This window comes from Thamnophis elegans, chromosome 11 (assembly GCF_009769535.1).
Source record: "Thamnophis elegans isolate rThaEle1 chromosome 11, rThaEle1.pri, whole genome shotgun sequence".
Classification (NCBI taxonomy): Eukaryota; Metazoa; Chordata; class Lepidosauria; order Squamata; family Colubridae; genus Thamnophis; species Thamnophis elegans.
The window spans coordinates 33,190,556-33,213,860 of NC_045551.1; the positions used below are offsets into that span (position 1 = coordinate 33,190,556).

General features: G+C 37.1%; 1 protein-coding gene across 1 annotated transcript in view; it reads left to right on the top strand.

Annotated features, from left to right (window-relative positions):
* The window catches only part of TMEM131 (transmembrane protein 131), a 91,234-nt gene that overhangs the window by 34,356 nt on the left and 33,573 nt on the right, over nucleotides 1-23,305 (top strand). Inside the window, 14 exon segments of the mRNA XM_032226196.1 lie at nucleotides 392-460; nucleotides 3,415-3,538; nucleotides 4,111-4,227; nucleotides 7,074-7,196; nucleotides 8,734-8,814; nucleotides 10,099-10,249; nucleotides 10,334-10,390; nucleotides 11,435-11,496; nucleotides 16,198-16,306; nucleotides 17,317-17,425; nucleotides 18,936-19,089; nucleotides 19,182-19,352; nucleotides 20,140-20,250; nucleotides 20,338-20,472. Coding sequence (XP_032082087.1) covers nucleotides 392-460; nucleotides 3,415-3,538; nucleotides 4,111-4,227; nucleotides 7,074-7,196; nucleotides 8,734-8,814; nucleotides 10,099-10,249; nucleotides 10,334-10,390; nucleotides 11,435-11,496; nucleotides 16,198-16,306; nucleotides 17,317-17,425; nucleotides 18,936-19,089; nucleotides 19,182-19,352; nucleotides 20,140-20,250; nucleotides 20,338-20,472 — 1,573 coding nt within the window.

Below are 23,305 nucleotides of genomic sequence, written 5' to 3' on the forward strand. Positions count from 1 at the left end.
TCTTTTATCACAGAATATTCAAAGGCCCAGACTGGTCCCATTAATGCAACATATTTTATTATAAGCAAGATTTTAAATTATCTGTAATCTGTACACTTCTGAAATCTCATATCTATAACTTTTAACTGGGTGAAATAGTGCATCATAGGGCAACAACTTTTGAACCAAGATACCTCAAATGGGCTAATTTACAGAATACATCCAAAATCTGGGATCAATCCCTTTGTGGAGTTGAAATTTGCTGGTTGCTTCAGCTCTCCTGTGCTGCATGCTGCCACCCAAAAGTGTGCGTTTTTAGGTAAAAATGACTTCATTATAAAAAATTTAGTTATTGTTAACGTTATAAAACTTTTAGCTATATATCTGAGTGTCTTTTCTTTTTGTGTAACAGTGTTTCTATGTATCGAGGAAATTGCAGACCTATTCGGTTTGAACCACCAATGCTGGATTTTCATGAACAGTAAGTTGGGAATATTTTAATCAATATACTAAACAACACCTTCAGATAAAAATTGTACAAGGCTTCAGTTCCAGAAACTATTGTGTAAGCTTATTTTTCATTATGTCAAATTGCACAGTGTGTGCATGTGCAAAACAACAGCTGCCATTTTTGCATCCCTTGAATAGAAAGCATGAAATAAGTCAGGAGTTATATAAAGGTAAAGTGTTTAGATGTTGAACTATAAGCAAGGAGACCTTGATATCTAATTCTTACTTTGGCCAACTTGGTGACTTTGGGCCAGCCTAAGCCATTTTACAAGGTGGTTATTGTGGGGAAAATTGGAGGAGGAAACATTATGTGCACATTTTGAGTTGCATAAAATAAAACATAATAAATCAAACAGTTGTGGTAGCAGCAGTAGCAGAAATTGATGTTAAAAGACCAAAAATGATAATATCATGTCACATATTCAGGATTGCTGCTTAGCAATGATATGTACATTTGAATCCTATTTAAATGAAAGGTGTATTTATTTGTTCATTGGATTTAAGTTCCATATTTTTATAGGAATGCAAAATGGCTTATATGGAGATATCTCTTCATATTTCTACAACAATATCCTGTAAGCTACATTACACTGAGAGTAACTAGTCATTTTGAAAACCTTTGCAGTTTCAGCACCAATGCCGCCTGTATTGTGTTTGTATTTGGCAACTTGAATGAAGAAGAAATCAGAATATAGAGGAATTGTAACATATTACAATCCATGAATTCTAAATTTGTCACAGAGGATTTAAAATCAGAAGTAAACTTATTCAATAGCAGGCAGGAAGAGATTATTTTATGTTCCCCATTTTATTTGCATACCACCCAATTCTGGAAAGCATCTGGGCAACATCACCTAGTAGAAAAAATGTCTGAAATAATAAATCCTTAAAATAAACCAAATGCAATATCAAATATTACACTCACACACACAAAATGTGCGAAAGCATGCAACTGCATGTTCAAATCTTCAATCATGCCAAGCTCTTTTCCTGCACCTGATGAACTATTCAGTCATGACTACTCTCCTGAGACCCAAAAGGAAGACTGGTCTCTCTAAGGAAGGGAATTCCAAGATATGGGAAAAATTATGAGGCCCAAGACAATGTCATTCTTGTATAGACAGGCTATGGAAGTAATTTACCATATTCAACTTGATTAGGTAGTCTCCAGCATTAGATGGATAATGGAGAAGATGCCCCTAGATAATCTATGTATTGTCTTAAAAGGTTGCAACAAGCACCTTGAATTACATCCAGAAGCCTATTGGCAATCATTGCAGCTCCCAAACAGTGGGTAAACCCTGACTGTCCAGGCTTGTTACCAACCATGGCTTCTGAATGCTTTCCAGGGCTATTTTCATCTAGGGCTTACAATAATCCCTGAGGGAGGTGACTAGGCGGTTGGCTGTGAACAGGATTTTCTGATCCACAGAAGTTGCAGTTGGTGCACAAGATGTGACTGTTACAAATGTATTGTAAGTTGCATTGGTTACTAGTTTATTTTGAGGTCCCGTTCAAGGTGGTGGTGTAGGGCATGGGATCAGGTTATTTGAGAAATTACCTCTCCCCGATTTCATCTTCTCATCCCATTAGATCCGACAAAGTGGGCATGTTTTAAGTTCCCTAATTTAGGGAGCTATATCTGGTAGTCCCCAGGTAGTGAGCCTTTTCTGTTATAGTGGAATCTTTTGTTCCCTCTCTCCCAAGATTGTCAACTTTATCATTTTTGAGGATTGGAAGGTCTCTCTGGTTATGCCAGAAGGCCTGAGAACCCAGGGGATGGGTGAACAAATGAAGTTTGTTATTTCAGTGAAGGTATTCATAACAATTAATTGTTTGAAAACAAGATTGTATAGTAGTCAAACCATGAATGGTTATTGAATATTAATTTAGTTAACCATGTTAACTAAAAATATTGTTCATTCTTTTCTACTGCTTTTAGTTTAGTTTTTATTTAAGAAAAACCAAGATAACCTTGGAGATGCCATGTGACCCTAGTTAAAAAAAACATCTAATTAAAAAAACATTGGAACTCAAGCTTGTTCCACCTTAACTCTGTTAAGTATGAAGGAAAAACGGGAGATGCTGTTAAATGACTTTCAAATTTCTGTTATGGTAGCCTACATCAATAAAAAAGGATTGGAATAACACTATTGGAGTCTTTTCTGATCTAGCTTACTTCAAAGGTCTGATAGTTCCTGTCCCTAACCCTAAACATGAACCCTAGAAACTTGTCTTTGAGAATTGTAATTGCAGTGCTGTATTTTTTTTTCAGAACAAAAATGGATCAGTACTTTAAAGACAGCATATGTGCTTGTTCTCTTAATTACTAATAGAAGAAATAATATTTAATTTGAATATTAATTGACTCCATTTTCAACTGAAGCTTCAAACCAGCATGCCAATAGTTTTATAAATAAGATTATTTATAGTCTCTAATATAAATGCCTGCTTAAATAATCTTACTTGCTTACTGCAGTAACTTGCATTGTAGAATTAACAGTGATAACCTATGATTATTGCGGAATAATAGCTTAAGCTTTCATTTATTGGTTTAATTCCCTTTGTATAAAGGTTCTCTCTCATGTAAAAACTTCATTTTTATTTCTTGGAATTTGTTAAAGTTAGTAATTCTTTAATATGCAATTCAGTGTTGCTGCATTGTGCAAGTTGTTGTTTGCTTTAGGATAAAGAGTTAAATACTGCTTGTACCATTTGCATTTATTTGTTTTGTTAATTTAATACTAGATACCACCTATGCCACCTATAGAAATGAATAAGACAGATATTCATAATGATAATTCATATACAAGAATTTTTTTTCATGATGTATCAAAATACATTATGACCTACAAATATAAATTTACTGTGCTGATGAAAGATAAAAAATTCTAAATGCTTTTTCTGATCTTTCTTTTTATACAGGCCGGTTGGGATGCCGAAAATGGAAAAAGTTTACTTGCATAATCCCAGTTCAGAAGAGACTATTATATTAGTTTCAATATCTGCAACAACATCACACTTTCATGCTTCTTTTTTTCAAAATAGGGTGAGCTAGCTTTGCTTTGTGAAGTTATTGTAGAATCTTTTTACCCTATCATAACAAACTGTACTTTAAACAAAATCCCAAATATGGGATATTGTAAACTATATACTAAAATATGTTTATATCATTCTTCACTGAGGAACAGTTCAATAAAAATGAGAGATCAATTTCTCCAGGGATTTGCAAATGTATTAATTAAGTATTGCAAAGGAAAAACTTAATGATTTCAGTTTATACTACTATAGTTCTAATTCTGATAACTGAGGAAGGCCTTTTTTGTTAGATTTGTATTCTGGCTTTTTTCCCTCAGGATCTAAGGTGTGCTACATTGCACTTCGTCCTTCCATTTTTCTGCACAGCAATACTGGGAGGTAGATTGGGATTAGAGAGGCGATTGGTCCAAAGTCACCCAGTGAACTTCCATGACTAAGGGTGAACTTCAATCTGGATTTTCGCAATCCTAGTCCAGGGATTTTAACAGATAGCTTGCATATATGAGTTCTTCTTTTGCATATTCAATACACTACTTTTGAATCAACAGCATGGCATATCTTCTGACTTTTTTTCTTTTCCAGAAAATTATCCCAGGAGGAAATACATCATTTGATGTAGTTTTTCTTGCAAGAGTTGTGGGAAATGTAGAAAACACATTATTTATTAACACATCTAATCATGGGGTATTTACTTACCAGGTAAGAACAATGTAACATTGCTTTGTAACACAGTGTACATTAAGATAACACTGTACAATTGAAACTAACAACAGTTTATATTATTTGAAGTCCTTTTTCATAGAACTGGAGTCCTGATAGCAGGCTTTTTGGTCAGAGAGTCCAATCTATTTGCTCAAATCCAAAGTAAAGCCACTTTGGCAAGTTGCTGCTTAGACTTTTCTTGAATAGGTTTAACGCCAATGAATGGGAGTTTATATCTTTCTGGGAATTGGTTTCACTAACTGGTATTTGAAAGATGTCACCCTCATTTTCCATGTGTGAACCTGTTGGGTTTTGAATCTTTCCTAAAGCAAAGTCTCCAGAAATAAATACTTTACTTAACATACCTTGGAGACTGACTGACTAAATTAAAATGAATATTTCCCATGATTCAGAAACGCATGCCCATTGATGCACTCCTGCACAACTTTTTTTTCTGTTTTCTTTTATAGCCACATCATGATGTTGAACATTTTTTCAATTTGTTAACTATTCTACAATCTTTTTGATAAGAATTATTACAATATATGTTATCCCTCATTCCGGGCATTGTTTCCAAATGGTGTTTGTCTCGAATTTTATTTTATTTTCAAAGGGCCATCAGGATTGTTTTGAATTTATTTTAGGATGTATTACTCTGTAGATGCATTACTCTGGATTCTCTTATCTGTAGATTTAATATGCATTCTCTTATCTCTTTATCCAAGTCACTAATAAAAATGTTGAAAAATACAGGCCCCAAGACCATGACATCCTACTTGATACCTCCCTCCAGTTTTATAAGGATACATTGATATGCACTCTTTGAATATATTTCTTGGAAAGCTGAGGTTTGGCAGGCTTGCCTCCTTGTAGATATCAAAATAATGAAAGTCATCCATCACTAATACTTTATATTTTTGGGAAAATATCATACATGTCTTCTGCTTGTTCAGATGAGTGAAAGTAAACAACAACAGTTCTTAATGTATTTATTACTCCCTTTATATTAAGTATACCTTTATATTAACTAGATGCTCTTGGGAATAAATTCTTTTAGGAGTTCAAGTCCCTCTTCTTTTCTATTACCTATTTGTTCCTTTTTAACAAATTGTATTCTTCAATACAGTAGCAGGAGTCATATCACCAAATGTAAGGCTAAATTCTATTTCTTTTTGTTATTCCCAGTAATTATTACAGGAGGATAACAAAGTCTATTTCTTTATTTGTTTTATTAAGAGATGTGAAAGATGCCATTTTAGCAACTTTTGTACCATCCTATATAAGAATAAGCTTTTAACTTCTGAATTTTCATCTCCAGGTTATACAGGATTCATTTTATAGGCCTGACTTCTTCAGGAATCCACCACTATTTGTTCTGTTTTGCAGTCTCTCTTTTTCTTCCTCTGTAATTCAAAGCTTGTTTGTTTTGTAAGGGCTTGAAAGCTGTAAAAAATGTTGTTTCTCTCCCCCTCCCCCACTATGTCTTGTTTTTGGTTGTCATTCTTATCCAGAAGCTTGCTCCCTTGGTTCATTTTATTCATTAAATAGAATTGATCCATCTTCCAGTCATCTTGAAATGTCTATTTTTTTTAATTGGATAAATCTTCATTTCATATTATGAATTAAAGGAGCCATTTATTTTCCTTCAAGCACCATTACAGCATTGTACTTGCAGAAAAGTATATGCCAGATTGTTGGTGGGTAGAAATGTAAACATATCAGACGTACGCTTTTATTTCTACTCACAGAAGATTTTATTATTGTTGTTCACTTCTTAGGCTCTCAGAAACAAAGTCTTAGAGGGGAAAAATTGTTAGGGACTCTTCTTTAAATACTCTTGCTAAGTCTATTGTTAAACTCCTGTTTGCTCATTCAATGATCTTGTTCTCTGGAAAATTACCACTTTATGTACCTCTTACAGTCTCTGCTTGTGCAATTACTCAATCATTCCCAGTGAGCAATCAACAAATTTTCGATCTGTGTGGGAAGATTGCTTTCCCCCCATTACATCTAATACATACATTCCCCTCAGAGGAAAGAAATGCTATGGTCATTCTCTTATTGAATTCTACTGGAAAACTTGTGATTCCTTAGTGATCATTCTTTTCTCAAATAAAAATTATTCATGGAGAAAAAACATTCCAACATGATAATGTCTAAAGGTTTTGAATTACAAATATATCCTAGCCGGTGTAGCAAACAATTATTTTGCCTAAAGGTACTGGCATTTGTACTTTAACACATTAGATGAGGAAGGCTGGAAATATACTCAGTAGTGCAATGAAACAGATCACCCACAAAATTATCTTTAAACTTTGCAAAGTTTGTGCATTTAACAATATAAAAACTATTTAAGAAGTGTAGTAAAGAACATTCTGTGGTACTAATGATTCTAATGATATTAAAAGTATAAGAGGAAGATACTTGAATGTTAAAGTAAGTTTTTCCCCAAAAAATCAATGTATGAAAATAAATTATCATAAAGTCTTACGATTCATTTTATATAAATATGTACATAATAATCTAACTTCAGTATTCTAAATTATGGAAAGGAGATAATAAAATATCAACAAATCAAACATTTTTACTATTACTACATTAGATGATGTTAGAGAATAACATAAAACTATCATTTCTACTGAGGGTGAAAGGCAGAAAAAATTATTTACTTGAATTTTATATGATTAGGAAATTAAGTAATGTCTGAGGCTTTAAACCTTGCAATAATGAACTTCAAATTCAGAAACATGTGGGACTGTCTTTAGTGCGAGAATTGGGTGAATTTTAAAACTTGGAGGAACGAAATAACCATATTGATTACTAAAATTTTTTTTCCTAAACAGGTGTTTGGAGTAGGAGTACCAAACCCTTACAGACTGCGGCCTTTTATAGGAGCAAAAGTTCCAGTGAACAGCAGTTTTTCTCCTATTATAAATATACACAATCCCCATAGTGAACCTTTGCAGGCAAGTAATAGCATTTTCATATTTATAGGTATGTTAAAGAGTTGTAATATATTACGTACAAGTAGTCTTTGAATTTTGACCAAAATAAGGGATGGAACATTTATCAATATTCAGTGAACTTATTAGTGAGGTATCACACGACCACACCTGATTTTACGAGCTTTTTTGCCACATTATTAAATGGTTTTTAAACATTGTGACCATGACTTGGAACCCCATTCCAGCTTCCCCATTATCTTTGCTTGTCAAAAGTCAGCTGGGAAGGCTCCAAATGACAATAATGTGACTGCAGAATGCTATGACTCTCATAATTGCATGACAGTTGCCAAGCTGTAAATCACAGTTGTGACTATGAAGATGCTGCAATGATTGTAAGTGCTAGAGGTGATATTATAAATTACTTTTTTTCAGCACCATCATAACTTCAGTCACTAAATGGTTATTATATGAAAACTACCTGCATTTCATGCAGTTCTTGAAATATTTGATCTAATCTATTTATTTTCAGGCTGGGTTATTATATCTACACTAATTTTCTGACATCCGGGTATTCTGACAGACCCAGTGCTTTGCTGGCAATTGAGGACAAAAAATTGAAGCTCATTCTATCCTACTATGAGCTAGCCTATTTTTCTGGCATAATATAATGGAAGGTTGGTACTGTGTTTCCCCGAAAATACTACCTGTCCTGAAACTAAAGCCTTGCCACATATTTCGGGTGGGCAAAAATATTACCACCACCATTCCCCCCCCCTGAAAATAAGCCCCCTGGACAATCCCCCCCTCCGGCCAGGCAGAGCACCGCTTGCCAACCTGGCGGTATCCTGAAGGCAACAAGCCGCGGGAACGATGTGGGGGGCAAAGGTGCTCGTGTTGCTTGATGCTTTTGGGGTACCGCCAGGTTGGTCAGCGGCACTCTGCCCAGCTGAAGAGGGCAGCGCAGTGCTGCGACAGCGCAACACAGCCATTTGACCCTGAGGCTGTGCCCAGCTCTTTGGTAGCCCAGTTGTAAGGGAGCAGCCGCTCGGCAACCCAAAAACAATAAGCCCTCCCCTTTAATAAGCCCAAGGCCATATTTCATGGGTCAAAAAAATATAAGACCCTATCGTATTTTCGGGGAAACGGTAGAATTTAGGAACATTTCACAGGTCCTTCTAATGTTCCTATTCACAAATTTTACATGGTTCCTTCTACTTTTCTAAGCTTAGGATTTCTTGATATCTGGAAAACTAAACTTGGAAATTAACTAGAAAGCAAAAGGAGAATCCAATATTATACATAGAACTCTCACTAGACAATTTGTGAATTAATTTGATTTTTTTATTCTTTAGAGAGTAATAGGGAAATACTATATAAGACTGTAATTACAGGTGATTTCTCACTTCAAAATTAGGTATTTTTAAGTTATTTTGCAAATATTGTATCTAAGCATGTCGCCACCTTGAGACATCTAGTTTGAATTTGGATTCAAGTTTTATTTACGCTTTTAACAACTTTTTTTTCTTTTATTCCCCCCCCCCTTTGCATTTTCTCTCAGGTAGTAGAAATGTATTCAAGTGGGGGTGATCTTCATCTAGAGCTTCCAACTGGCCAACAAGGAGGAACGAAAAAATTGTGGGTAAGTGATAATTCATTGATGTTATTATCTGCTTTTGATGACAATCAAAATTAAGTACGGCGTAAGCTTCTATGGGCAAAGCACTAGAGCTTCTTTAGATCAGGGGCGTCAAACACAATTTCATTAAGGGCCGCATAAGGGTTACATTTGACCTCTGGGAGTCAGGGGGTGGCCATGGCCAGGGTGGGTATGACCAGCTCAACATCATTTATGTCGGCGCACCTCTGGTGGCCAGCTGCTAAGGCAGGACCCTCAGATCCTTCCTCGCTCTCATTATAATCCCCTTCCTTCCTTTCTTCCTTTTCCTTTTTACTTCCTTCTTTCCTTCCTTTCCTTTTTTTTTTCGTTCCCTCTTCATTCTTCTTTCTTCCCCACTTTCCTTATTTTTCCTTCCTTGCTCTCTTCCCATCTTTCCCATCTTTGTCTTTCCTCTTTCCCTTTCCCTGTCCCTTCTTGCATGCTCAAATGCAAAAGGGAAAACATTTCTCCTTATCTTTTCTTTTTAGTTTCTTTTGCTAGCCCTCTGCCTGTGAAAAGGGAGCCCAGGGGGCCATGTGTGCTCCCTGTGCCATGTTTTTGGCCACGACAGCCTTCTGCAGTTGTCTGCCAGTGAAAATGGAGCTAGCTTATTAATTATTGCTTTTGTTTGTGTGAATGAAGTATACAGTTTTCAGAAATGTGAAAAGCATAGAGAAGAGGAAACACAGACATATCCTCAAATTATGACCACAATTTAGTCCAACATTTTCATTGCTTAGCAAGGCAGGTGTTAAGTGAGCAGTGCCCCATTTTATGACCTTTTTGCCAGAGTTGTTAAGTGAATCGCTCCAGTTGTTAAACGTATCATGCAGTTGTTAAGCGATTCCTTCATTGATTTTGCTTGTCAGAAGACAGTTGGGAAGGTTACATATGGTGATCACTTGACCCTGGAAAATTGTAACTGTCGTAAATACATGACAGTTGCCAGAATTTGATTGTGTGATCCTAGGGATGGTGCAATAGTTGTAAGTGTGAAAACTGGGCATATATCATTTTTCAATGTCTTTGTAACTTCGAACTGTTACTAAACAAATGACCTACCTAGTACAAATTCAAACCTCTTTATGTTTCTTTATTATGATTAGAAGCATGGTTATAGGTTTTTATATAGTGATAATAATCTCTAATGGTAACTTTCTATTAAATATATAATCAACAGATCAAAATATACTCAACATTATATTAAATGGACTTCTGAACCTTTAATTTTTTGACTCACATTTTCCACTATTGTCTATTTAACAGGAAATCCCTCCATATGAAACTAAAGGAGTAATGAGAGCAAGTTTTTCTTCAAGAGAAGCAGATAATTACACAGCATTTATTCGAATAAAAACAAATGCCTCAGATACTACAGAGTTCATTATTCTTCCAGTAGAAGTAGAAGTTACAACAGGTTTGTGGTATAGTTTTTAATCAGTTCCATTTATTTTTCTTCTCTGGTGTAAAAGAAGCTAATTTTGATTATTTTCTTTTAAAGCTCCAGGAATTTATTCATCAACAGAAATGCTAGATTTTGGTACTTTAAGAACACAAGGTAAATCCTACATGTGAATATTTCTCATAATGATTATTGATTTAATTACACAATTTACATCCTATCTGAATTCCCATATTTATGTTGGCACCTGTACATACTATAAAAATGATCATTTAAAAGAAAACACATCTTTAAATCAGCAGCACATCAGTCACCTCAAGCCTAAAAGTTTGATGGGGAACAGCCACACTACTAGTAAAATCTAAAAGTGGGAGGGCATCTGAACTGGGGAAAAGTGTGTTCCAAAATGACAATTTTCTACGCCACAAAAACCTGCAACTGAGCGTTGACTTCTATTTATCTGGAGAAAAGGAGACCAGCGTTCTGTTCAGTTTATAGAAGTAGCAGTAACACAGTCTCAAAGTAATGAAGGCCTCAATGCCTCTCTTTCAAAATAGTAAAATTTGTGTATTAAAGCTTGAAAAAGGTTGTCCTAGTCATGTTCTCCAGCAGCAGCTAAACAAAAAACTATAAATCCAGAAGTCTTTATGTCATGGGCTTCTTCTTTCAAATAGTGTGCAATCAAGAATTAGTGTAAGGACTCCTCCAAATCTGATGGTTTCTGAAGAAATAATAACTCACATTTTGTTGTGATTCAGTTTCAGTTGTTTTCCCTCATCCAGACACCATGAAATAAGAAGAAAAGAATCAAGCCCTAAATAACCAGTATAGGAATTCCTAAAGATCCAATTATATCTCTCTCATTAGTGCAAACCAATGCTTTCCACCCTCTTATGCAGACGAAAAGAAATGAGATACCATTGTGGAATTCATTTTTGTTCTGTTGTTTAGTTTTGATATGTAATCATTTTCTCACAGATAGTTATAAATATAGTGTATAGATATATTGATTGCTATAGTAAAGAAAAAGGGAGCATTTTAAATAATCTGTTTATCAATTAAGGATTTCAATTTTCTAATTAAGACAATAAAATGCTCTTGTCCTTGGGAAACCAAAATATATATATTTACAGCTAAAATTAGTTAAGTTCTGGTTTTGGGTACTAAAGTACTTATAATATCTTCTATATGTCTCAACAGATCTGCCAAAAATTTTAAATCTACATTTGTTAAATTCAGGAACAAAAGATGTACCAATAACTGTAAGTACTGCCTGTGTAATTCCACAATTCATTATAACTTTCCTTTGTTTTGTACACTTATATTTATATTAGTGACTTTGGGCCAATAACTCTCTCTCGGGCCACCCACCCCCATACACCCAGAGTTGTTGTGGAGAAAACAGGAAGTAGCATTAGGAATGTTTGCTGCCTTGAGTTATTTATAAAAATAACAAGGGAGAGTGAAGAAGGAAGGAAGGAAAGAAAGAAAGAAAGAAAATTAGAAGTCAAAACTTGGGTTCTGAAAGTTTGGCTCCCCTTTTCTTATGGCATGTGATGGAATAATTTGGATTCCCAGGAAGGAGGGGCTACATTCCAGAGAGCAAAGAGGCATCAATACCATTGAAGTTTTGATCTTTGGGAAGAAGATAGTTAAGAAGGATTATCCTTAACTATTCCCAGTGAATATCTATAGTGATGCAAATAGTTGTTTTAGTTTGGCAAGGTTTCTAGGTGAGGAACAATAAGAGAAAATGCTCGAGGGTAACTGGGGCCTGACACATCATTTACATTGTCACCTATCCTTTATACCTAGCATTTACTTTTCCCAAGTCATTATCAACCTTTGCAAGATTATCAGCTTTTGGCACCACATCTTGCCAGAGATTTATGCTACCTTCTTTATAATATAAGTTAACAGTGCTTTATGTAAGTAGGGTTACCCTGACGGCAGATGGACCTAGCAATTTTCTAGACCATGAAAGTTTCTTGTTTACTAAGCATTTTGAGACTAAATTTGTATACTATTCATTTTATCTCTGGGTTATGGTTGCAGAGAAGTCTGATTGTTGAAGATCAACAATTTGTTTTTGAGAATATGCCTCATTTGACTCAATATTTCTTTGTCTCTCTGATTCATTATGTTGAATTAGATAAGACTTATACTTGTATCAAGGAAGTGATTAATATCCCACAGAATTATGATTGCCATAAAATTATATAGTTTTGAGACTCTCCTCATGTCCCAAATTATTTTTGTTCAAACTATTGCCAATCAAAATACAGGTAGTCCTCAACTTACAGCCACAATTGAGCCCAAAATTTATGTTGCTAAACAAGACAGTTGTTAAGTGAATTTTGCCCCATTTTATGATTTTTCTTGCCAAAGCAGTTAAGTGAATCATTGCAGTTGTTAAGTTAATAGCATGATTGTTAAGTGAATCTGGCTTCCCCATTGACTTTGCTTGTCAGAAGGTTGCAAAAGGAGATAACACTGCAAAATAAATATGACTCAGTTGCCAAGTGTCTAAATTTTGATTGTGTGATCAAGGGGATGCTGCAACGGTTGTAAGTGTGAAAAACAGAAGTCACTTTTTTCAATGATGTAACCTTGAATGGACACTAAATGAACTATAGTAAGTTGAGGACTACCTGTATTCACTTTTAGATCAAAGTTCTGGAGGCGATACTGGTGTGCATTCTGTCTAAAGTTACCATGCTAAAAATGGGGTTTTGGCACATTTGCAATGTAGCAGTGTTTTTTATAGTGTCCTAATCAGTTTTCTCATTTGTTATTTTAATTAGGCGAGTGGTTGAGCAGAATGTTTGTTCGTACATATGCTCGTAGACATTCTTGAATTGCTGTTTTAAATCTAATGTAGCTTTATCTTTTCTTCATCTTCCACACAGAAAATTACATCGTTGGATTATGATTAGTTAGTAGCTTGTAGAGACAGCAGTTGGCTGGTTTTGCCTCTAAATTGATAATAAAGTTATCAAAAATAAACCTTAATATAAAAGCAATTGCTGGACTCAGATTTAGAAACTCGAAAAACGTATTTGTTAGCGTCTAGTAATTCTCTAAAGATAAAATATGCATAACCACATTGTTATAGAAGAGACACTGTATTTTTGGTCTATAAGACGCATTCCCCCCTCCCCCCAGGCAGTGGGGATTGCCACCACCTATTGCCACCTCCTATCGCCACCACAGAATGGCAGCAGCAATAGGCAGTGGCAACCCCTGCTGCCTAGAACAGCTGATTGGCGATATTCCGGGAGGCCAATCCAATTGTCAGTCTGCTCAGCAGCAAAAGCTCCAGCGTTATCGGCAGAGGAAGCAGACACAGAGGAAGCAGAAATTGGCAGGGTTTCCAGTCAGCCAGCCCACTGATGAGCGGGGCTACGGGAGACTGGGATCCAGCTGTCACTCAGCTGACCAGTGGTGTACACAACAGAGAGGCCTTGACGACCCACATGCTGGGGCTGTGATAACGTGCCAAAGCTGACCAGACTGCTGTTTGTTGCAAAGATGCTAGGCAGATGAATACCGGATGGATGCTGGGAGGCAGAGGCAGATTTTTTTTTTCTTGTTTTAATCCTCTAAAGCTAATGTGCGTCTTATGGTCCGGAGCGTCCTATAGACTGAAAAATATGGTAAATACATCTGACACAATTTGTAGCTTAAGAAATATTTCATGAATCCCTGGATCTGATCTGTTACCCATCATGTGGTTTAAATGGTATCAATAAAAATATCCAGTGTCCAGAATTATCTATGGATACTTTCTAAACAATATACTATTGAGTTCAAGAAATAAATCTACAGTAATTAAACACACAACTGCTGTTGTTAATCATAATAGTAGAAAAATACAAATAATCCTGCTTGACAGGACCCATTTCCATGTTTGTTGTTAAATTATTTAGCTAATTATCTTAGTTGTGATTATTTGATAGCCCTAGTCACTAGTATTTTACTTTTGGCTATAAGGTGAGATAGAAATATAATAATAATAGTAATATCCTTTAGAATCCTAATTGCTTGATCACTTGACACTTTACAGCAAAATTGGTATATATATATTTGAACTTACCCTAAAAGTTAAAATATTTTTCATATAAGTAGGGAAGCACAACTTTTTATATTGTGGACATCGTTTCAGCATGGTTTGAGAGCAAAGAAGTCTATTTCAAACTTCATTCGAATGTCATGAGAAAGGCCAAGACTATATTTAGCTGAAACCTGATCTAAATAGTCCTAGGATTAAATTCTTTCACTTAACACTATAGCCAATTTCTATAGCTACTAAAGTGTTTATTCTTTTACAATCATTTATATCAAAGCTTATGAATTTCAGAAAAAAGGAAATGTTAATACTGAAATAGCCAAAAAGCTGTAATTATTTGATTTCTATGCCAAGAAACTATAAATCAAGAATAAGTAACTCAGTAACTTCCCAATATTTTACACTACAACTGTATTTCTGCCAGTGATTATGTTGATTGAGCTTGGTGAAAGTTCAAAACTTTTGATGAATGCTGCAATAATGCCTTTTATTGCCTTATATTTACATTTATATTGGCAGTTTTGCTTTATTTTTGAGTTCATAGGTGTGTCAAAAATTCCAATATAACCTAACCAAAAAACTTGTCCATGAGATTTATGATTCTTCCAATAGCTCCATTCCAATGCTGGGAAAACAGGTGATGATTATTGTTTTGAGACCTTAGTTGCATCAGAAGAGTTGCCCCACAGGTGACTAGATATAGGGGCCTTAGGCCTTAGGAACAAGATAGACTGCAGCCTGTAAGGTTTTGTGATAAAAATAATTTTTCTGCAGTAGTTCCACTTCTTCGTTAGTAGGAGGTTTCAGTTGCTGTGTGAGGACGGAAAGTAGTATATCCATCAGTCAGGTTACTGTAACACATTCCACATGAGCTGCCTTTTAAGATGCCCTTAAAAGCTTCCATTAATCTAAAGTGGAATGGGCCTTTTGCTAAAATTGAGCATAGTATTTCAGCCTATGCTACCATCACTATACTGGATATGGTTCAATTTCTGAATCCAGTTCAAAGTGCTAGTTAGGCTCACATGGCTCTTTTATATGTAGACAACCATGTCTCATAGCAAGATCTACTAAGCCTCATGCATTGTAGAAGTATGGGATATCCTGAACCTCTCTATCCTTTCAAATATGCCAGTATACCAGGTTATATGGAGATGAGGAAGCACAGGTAAAAGGAGCAACTAACTCCACCGATAATGCTCATTACATTTTTGGACCAACTCTATTGGCTGTTACTATAATATTTTAAATTCCTATTGCATGGCAACATCAAAAATAGGAAAATGATAAAACTTATATCTGTGGTAGAATCCTATCACTTTAAGCAGTGCATTTTTTTTAATTTTTGAAGATGTTTATTAAAGAACTTCAATCACATTCAAAGACAATGCTTAAAAGGCAGGGTGGTAGGTGGTTTTATTGTCGTTTTGCATGCTATAACTTAATGTATTTTTAATTTCAAATCTATGAAAACAGATATTGGAGATTAAAACAAATTAAAATTGTGCAAGTTGTATATTTTCTTTCATAACATGCAATATGCCTAAGAGTTGACTTTCTTTCTAACGTAATGTAGGAGGTGACCTAGTATTATTTTTATACAAATCTAAAATGTAAGGGCTTTAGGTTTCTTCGTAATCCAAATTATTATGGATTGCTGTCATTCTAATGTATTTTTGTGATAGCATAGTTCTAGTCATCATGTTGTCTAACCTAAGAAATAAAAGTTGAAAAGATACAATGAAATGTTAAGTAAGTGTTTGAGAATTAAAATTAATGCTTTTATTTCAATATTTTCAATAATGAATGGAAGATCTGAGATAATTATAACTAAAAATAATAGTAGTGGATTGAATTGTTTATTAATATGCAAAAACAACTGTTTCTTTTTCAGAGTGTTAGACCCACACCCCAAAATGAAGCTATCACAATCCATTTCAAGCCAATTACATTGCGAGCTTCTGAAAATAAATATACCAAAGTTGCAACTATTAGTTTTGATGGTATGTGATAATGTTGGTAATAGCATTCAGTGAAATCAAAATACGTTTTTAAATTTTAGTTTTTATTCAAAGCTAAGAATATTTTAATGAATATAAATAAATGTATTACTATTTGCTTTTATTTTGAAAATAGTTATTTAATATTATACATTTAGTAAACCTTTATCTAGGGGACATAACTAATTATAATCAATACCTCATGTGGATTTCAAAAGGTTGCATGAATTACTTGCAAAAGTAGTTAATTTAAAAGAGGAATCAGTGAACACAATCAGGGATAAATTGATTTGTGACTGCATATGATTGGTTGTTCATCAAATTGCAGCAAACATAGCATACCTCAACTTCAGCAAAGTTCTAAAGAGGCTCTCATGAGATTTTTATATAGAGGATGGCAAAGAGAGTGGGCTACGCTACCATTAAATGCTTAAAAAGCTAGCTAATGATTGTATTCAGTGAGTGTTCATCAGCAACTTAAAAGGAAAAAAAACCTTTGAGGAACATTGGGAGGAACTGAGCATGTTTAGCTTGGAGAAGAAAAGTCTGCTGAGTGACAGCTGTCTTCAAATTTTTGAAAGACTGCCATGTCGAAGATAAAATTGATAAAATTGTTATTCCAAGAAAGAAGGGTTATGTGCTGCTGCTTTAAATGTTTCAGCAGATGCCATATAATGTAGTAATGGATTCAAGCAGTGAGCTGAAGTTTGCACTACTATAGATTATCTGCATGGTCTTCTCCAATCCTTAAATTTTACTGTTTACTGTATTTGCTTCAATATACAGTAGTACACAAAACAATTCAAAGTGTAGAATATGTTGAAGACTCCGTTTTCTCCTTTTGACTAAAAAAAATAAAGGAGTACTTCACTTTTAGTTAGTAGTTAATGTCTTAAAATATTATGCTTAAATATCAAAATAAACAGTTACATTCTAATATGTGTTAAAATATGTATAGTTAAAAATATAAACATTGATTCTTTTTATTCATGTATGTAAATGTGTATATATAGCATCAAAAGCGAAACGACCTGCACAATTTTCTGGAAAAATAACTGTGAAAGCAAAAGAGAAGACCTATTCAAAACTTGAAATTCCATATCAGGCAGAAGTATTGGATGGGTAAGGTTACATTAGCATGTGTTTTTTTTAAATTGCTTTGCATTTTTGACTTTGCACAACATTTTATAGACAGGTAGTTAAACAATTGCATAGCTCTTGATAGCGATGTGAAATTACTTCAGGCTTGCGAGATATAGTTTATTTGAAGAGTGTCAAAGCAAGATTATGATTTTTCCATTGTTTTCCTGGATTTGGGGAAAGGGCAGTATATATCCTTCACTATTGATTTCTATTAAATACGATGTAATTGAACTGGATAGCATGGAATAATTTATCAGAATCATGTTATTGAAATTCAAATAGAGGGCATGTCTGTATAGGTGGGGGATACCCTTTGGCCGTGGCCCAGTACTGGGCCATGGCTGGTTCGGAAGTGAGTTGTATGAGTGGTAGGCTGGCACACGCAACTCAACTCGCATGAGCAAGCAATGAGCCGACCCACACCAACCCAGTTGGAAGGGCCAGTTTCTCCCTCTCCTCCCCCCTCAGTGGGCCCCCAAGTTACAAAGATTGGGGACCACTGCTATATAGCCTTGGGGTTGGAAGTTGCCCACTCTTTGTTTATTTGAATGACTTTATGTCTAATTTTGGCAAAATATATTAATTGAGATATATTTGTTTGTTTGGGAATTTATGTTGCTGCCTGTTCACAGATGGCGACTTAAGGCAGCTTACAAGAATATAATATATATATAAACAATAAAACTAATAAAAGAGAGAACCATATAATAAATAATATAGTAATGAAATAACACCTCACCCCACCCCAACAACAACACATCCCACGAGCCATCAAATGAGCTTCATCCTGCTCTGTGTTCTCTAGGCCTGCTGGCAGAATTAGGCCTACAGTGCCTTCAGGAAGAGAGAGTGGGGGCCATTCTAATCTCCAGGGCAATGAAGTTCCAGAGAGAGGGAGCCACCACAGAGAAATCCCTCCTTCTGGGTCCCGCCAGGTGTATCTTCCTAAGGGATGGGACCCGCAACATTCCTTGCCTCCCTGCTCTGGTGGATTGGATAGATGTGAGAAGAGACGATCCTTCAGATAACTTGGTCCCAACCCATGAAGGGCTTTAAAGGTGACAACCAGCACCTTGAATTGCATCCAGAAGCAAATCTGCAAACAATGCAGCTCCCACAGGAGAGGTGATACACTGAATGTGCATAAAACCATGCAGATTGCTATATTTTGCACCAACTGGAACTTCCAGATGCTGTTCAAGGGTAGCCCCATGTAGAGCGTGTTGCAATAGTCAAGATGGGAAGTGACTAGGGCATGAGTGACCGTGAGTAGGGCTTGTTGGTCCATGAAGGACATAACTGATGCACAACCCGCAGTTGCACAAAGACCCTCCTGGGCTTTTTAATCTGGAAATGAAGAATAAGTTTGGGTTTAAAATGCTTTTTGCAGAAGTACTATATTAAACTTTCCAAAACAATCTTAATTCAGTGTTGTTAGAAATGTGTAATAACTACTATTCTCCCCCTCAATGTTGTTCTTTTGAAATAGATATTTGGGATTTGATCATGCAGCAACATTGTTTCATATTCATGACAGTCCAACAGACTCTGTGGAAAGATCAATCTTTTTAACAAACACATTCAATTTTGCAGTCTTCATTCATGATATAATACTTCCTGAAGAAATCAAAGCAACATTTAAAGTAAGCTCCATTATATATGGCATTATTTTATAACTATTCAATGTTACACAAATTGTGTTTAAAGTTAACTGTTGCTTTATTTATTAAACTAGGTTCACAACTTCAGCAAACCAGTTTTAATTCCACCAAATGAATCCAGATATATTTTCACTCTTTATTTTGTGGCTTCTTTATCATCTTTCCACATTGATAACAATATTCTGCTCATTACCAACGCCTCTAAATTTCATCTACCTGTGAGAGCATATACTGGGTTTTTAGATGTGAGTACTACATTATTTGACTTTTTTCCCCTCCCTTGTTTTGAAAATCACTGAGTTTCATTGTAATTTTATATGTAGTGAAGTGTTTTATCTGAACCCAAAATGAAACTTTAAATTTTAGTCTTTCCATTTACTTAAATCTAAATTAAAGGATATGCACTAGCTGTAGAATTCACTTTTACACTAATTTGGTGCTTTGGAAAATAGCCTGATGAAATCAGAAGTTGCCAAATATAGGAGGGATCTAAATCCAAAGAGAAACGCCTTCTCCCATTGGCTAATGTCAGAAAAAGTGCAGGGATACATAACTATATATGTATATGCATATGCATGCATGCATGCATGCATGCATGCATACATGCATGCATACATACATACATACATACATACATACACACACACACACACACACACACACACACACACACACATATATATATATATATATATATATATATATATATATATATATATATAGTGGGTAGGACAGAAATAAACCTACATAACGGTTTAAAACATAGGGTTTAGTTACTTATACTGCTACATTTAAACATCTTGACTTGGCACATTAGTGAATTCAGATACTGGCTTTTCTGTAGAGGTGTGATCTCAGGCCAGATAGCTAAAAGGCAAATACAATGTTATTACAATGATTATTTATACACATCTAAATATTCTAGTGAATAAATAATGTCGGGGTGGACAAGAAGATTTGGGTTAGTCACTATACTAACAGATATATGAGGTATCTTTCTTTTAATACAATTAATATTGTTATTCTTTTTAGTATTTTATATTGCCCCAAAAACCTGATGAACAAATAATTGACTTTGGTATATTAAGTGCCACGGAAACTAGCACCATTATGTTTGCAGTGCTTAACAGTAACCCAATTCAGGTAAGAACTCTTCCTTCCTTCCTTCCTTCCTTCCTTCCTTCCTTCCTATCATTCATATTTATGCTAATACTATCCTATTTTTTTAAGCTTTTCCTAAAAAGCTGGAATATTATAGGTGATGGTTTGACCATAGAACTCCTAGCTGCTGAAAAAGGCAATAGAACTACAATAATTGCTAGTCTTCCAGACTTGGAAAAGGCCAGTATATTGGATCAAACTTCGGTAAGTTACATATTTCTTGAAGTTCCTTACTATCTCTTGTATTTATTCTCTAGATAAAAAACATGTATTATGATTTAAATGTTTAATAACATAGTTGGTCCCAGTATATTTAATGTGCCTGATGTTTTCACAAAATAAGAAGCAATTCCTGGTAGTCTTGGCTCTTTCACCTGTTAAAAAAAAGTAGAAATTTATTTCAAAGTGATAAAAATAAAGTTCTCCTGCGTGCTGCTTGGGGAATCCAAGCATGGGTTAACTTTGTCCATTAGCCTAGAGACTGAGTTATGTAAATTGGAGACCACGACTCCTCTGACTGGATGGGTCAGTTTTTTTAACTCAGTCCAGCCGAAAGAGATGTATACCAATTCTTCTCCAGACTAATGAGACAAATTTATACTTCATCTTGGATTTCCTTTCAATGTTTTACTTGGATTTGTGGAAGTTTAAGTTTGGTGAAGGGAGAGGCGGCAGTTCGCTGCCTGCCCAGTCCTTTTATGGCTCGTTGCCTCGATCAGGTATTTGCATTGCCTTTGTCGCTGTTGGCTCTGAGGTTTTAGCTGCAGGCTATTGGTGCCTTTGCGAGGCACTTGGCAGCAAGCGCTTTTTTGCTGTTTGGGGTTTGGGGGCTCATAATCGCAGCGTGTGATTTAAGGCTTCCGCCGACCTTGTAGCTGGGGAGCCCGCCGCATCGGGAGCCAGTGAAACGTCCGCCGTTCGCAGCGCGGCTCGTTCTTCTGCCGCTGGGACCCACCCGTCGTGCACGGTGCGGTTTGTCCCACCACTGGACCGTTGGTCGTCTTGGGAGCACGCCATCGCCACCGCTGAGCTGATTCCCGTTGTGGAAGTCGAGGGCGGCATTTTCGCTCACTGCTGACTTTTAAATTTGGCGCCTGAATTGCGGTCGCCATTTTGGAGCCGTTCGGAGCGCAGGCGCTGTAGGGATCGGGCGTTGCCTTCCCTCGCGCTTAAAAAAGGGGTTGCTGACTCATTGGCCCTCCCACTTCACTCACTTCGGCTTTGTTTGCCTTGGAGAGAAGTTCGTTGCATTGCCGCTCTTGCTGACCACACGGTCCTTTCTCTTTGCAAGTGAACGCTGTGCCTTGTGCCCTTTGAGTCTTTTCGCATCTAATCATTACAATGGCTGATCATTCTTCTCTGGGAGGTACAGTTGAGCCCTCTAATGATAACCAGGGTACTGCCCAAGCGGGGGTTAGTTCGAGGCCTGGCAGAGCCACCTCTAGAGCCACCAGCCAGAGGCCCAGGGAGGCCTCCGGGGCCCCTGATAAGGGCCACAAAAAAAAGGATAAGACCAAGTCAGCTTCTAAGACCTCTGGGGAGGGTAGGAGTTCCCCTCCCGCGCTATTGCCTCAGCGCGTTTTGCCAGCTCCGCAGCCAGCAGGGCACCAGGCCTGGTCCCCGGATCGATCTCTCCCTGCTATTTCTGAAACTGGGGCGGCGGGGGTGGGGATCCAACCCCCCTCAGTATTGCCCAAGGCCCAGGCTGCTTCGGCCTACCTAATGCCACGTGCTGGGCCTTCTGCCACATTTACTCCCACTGCTGCAGGCCTAAGGCTTATGGAAGGCTATGACCTGGGCCTATCCCCAGACCTTTACCAGATGATCTCTGCAGCCATATCCAGGGAGGTGGATGCTGAGCTGCTTCGAAGGAACCAGGCCCTGGTGATTGTTAATTCCCAAGGTGGGCCTCCTAGCCCGGCTCCACATATAGATCTTCCTGATCTGCAGGCAGGGCCTTCTTCTTCTCCCCCCCCCCTCTACTTATAGTGAGGATTCGGCCTTGGTGGAGGAAGGGGAGTTGATAGATAGGGAGTTCTCTGATGATGAGGGCCTGATCTTTGATCAGCCTAATTCTTCTAGCCTGTTTAAACCTACTCTATTCAAATCCTTATTGTTTAAAGCTAAGGCCACTACTTATATGGGAGAGGTAGCTCCCAAGGACAGTTCGGCTGTAGGCCTCGACACTACTGAGCGCCTCTTTGCTGAACCAGTTTCATTGCAGGAAGTGATTCCTTCCTCAAAACTCTTCATGGATCTCATTCAAAAACAATGGGACCAGCCAACGGCGGTTAACCTGCCCAGCAATGGGGACAGGAAGCTGTACACTTCCACCCCTTACTTGGAAGGCATTTTACAATTCCCAACTGTGGATCTGCCAGTGGCGGCCAAAACTTCCCCTGCTGTGATTCTGTCTGAGATTTCTGAGGGTCTGAAGGCAGAGGACCGCAAAGCGGAGACAGTTATTCGTAAGACCCACTAAGCTGCAGCCTGGGCCCTACGTGCTGCTACTGCGACATCGTTCTTTAATAGAATTTCTGTGCTCTGGCTTAAGCAGTTACAGGAGAGATTGGCCCCTGATAAGGTTCGCCTTCACCAGGACGTTACTAAGTTTATGGCTGCTCTAGAGTTTTCGGCGGATGCCACGCTCAATGCTGCCAAATTCGCTTCTCGCGCTGTGGTGTCAAATGTGGCATCTTGTCACCTCTTGTGGCTCCGCCATTGGCAGGCTGACATTAAGTCTAAATGGCGCCTGGCCTCCACGTCCTTCAAGGGCGGGGCCGTATTTGGATCCGTCCTCGACCCCATACTCATAGAAACCAGGGACAAACGCAAGGTTCTTCACTCCTCGGGGGAGGGGGGGGCGTAATAACAGAAAGCATCAACCATATAACAGACGCCAGTCCTTTCGGGGAGGCTACTCTGGTTACACAGCGGCCCCTTTCGTTCCCCATTACAACAGGGCTTTCCACCAGTTGCAGGACCACGGCCAGGACCGTGGGGGGGGCAGAGATAGGGGGCGCCAACAACACCAGGC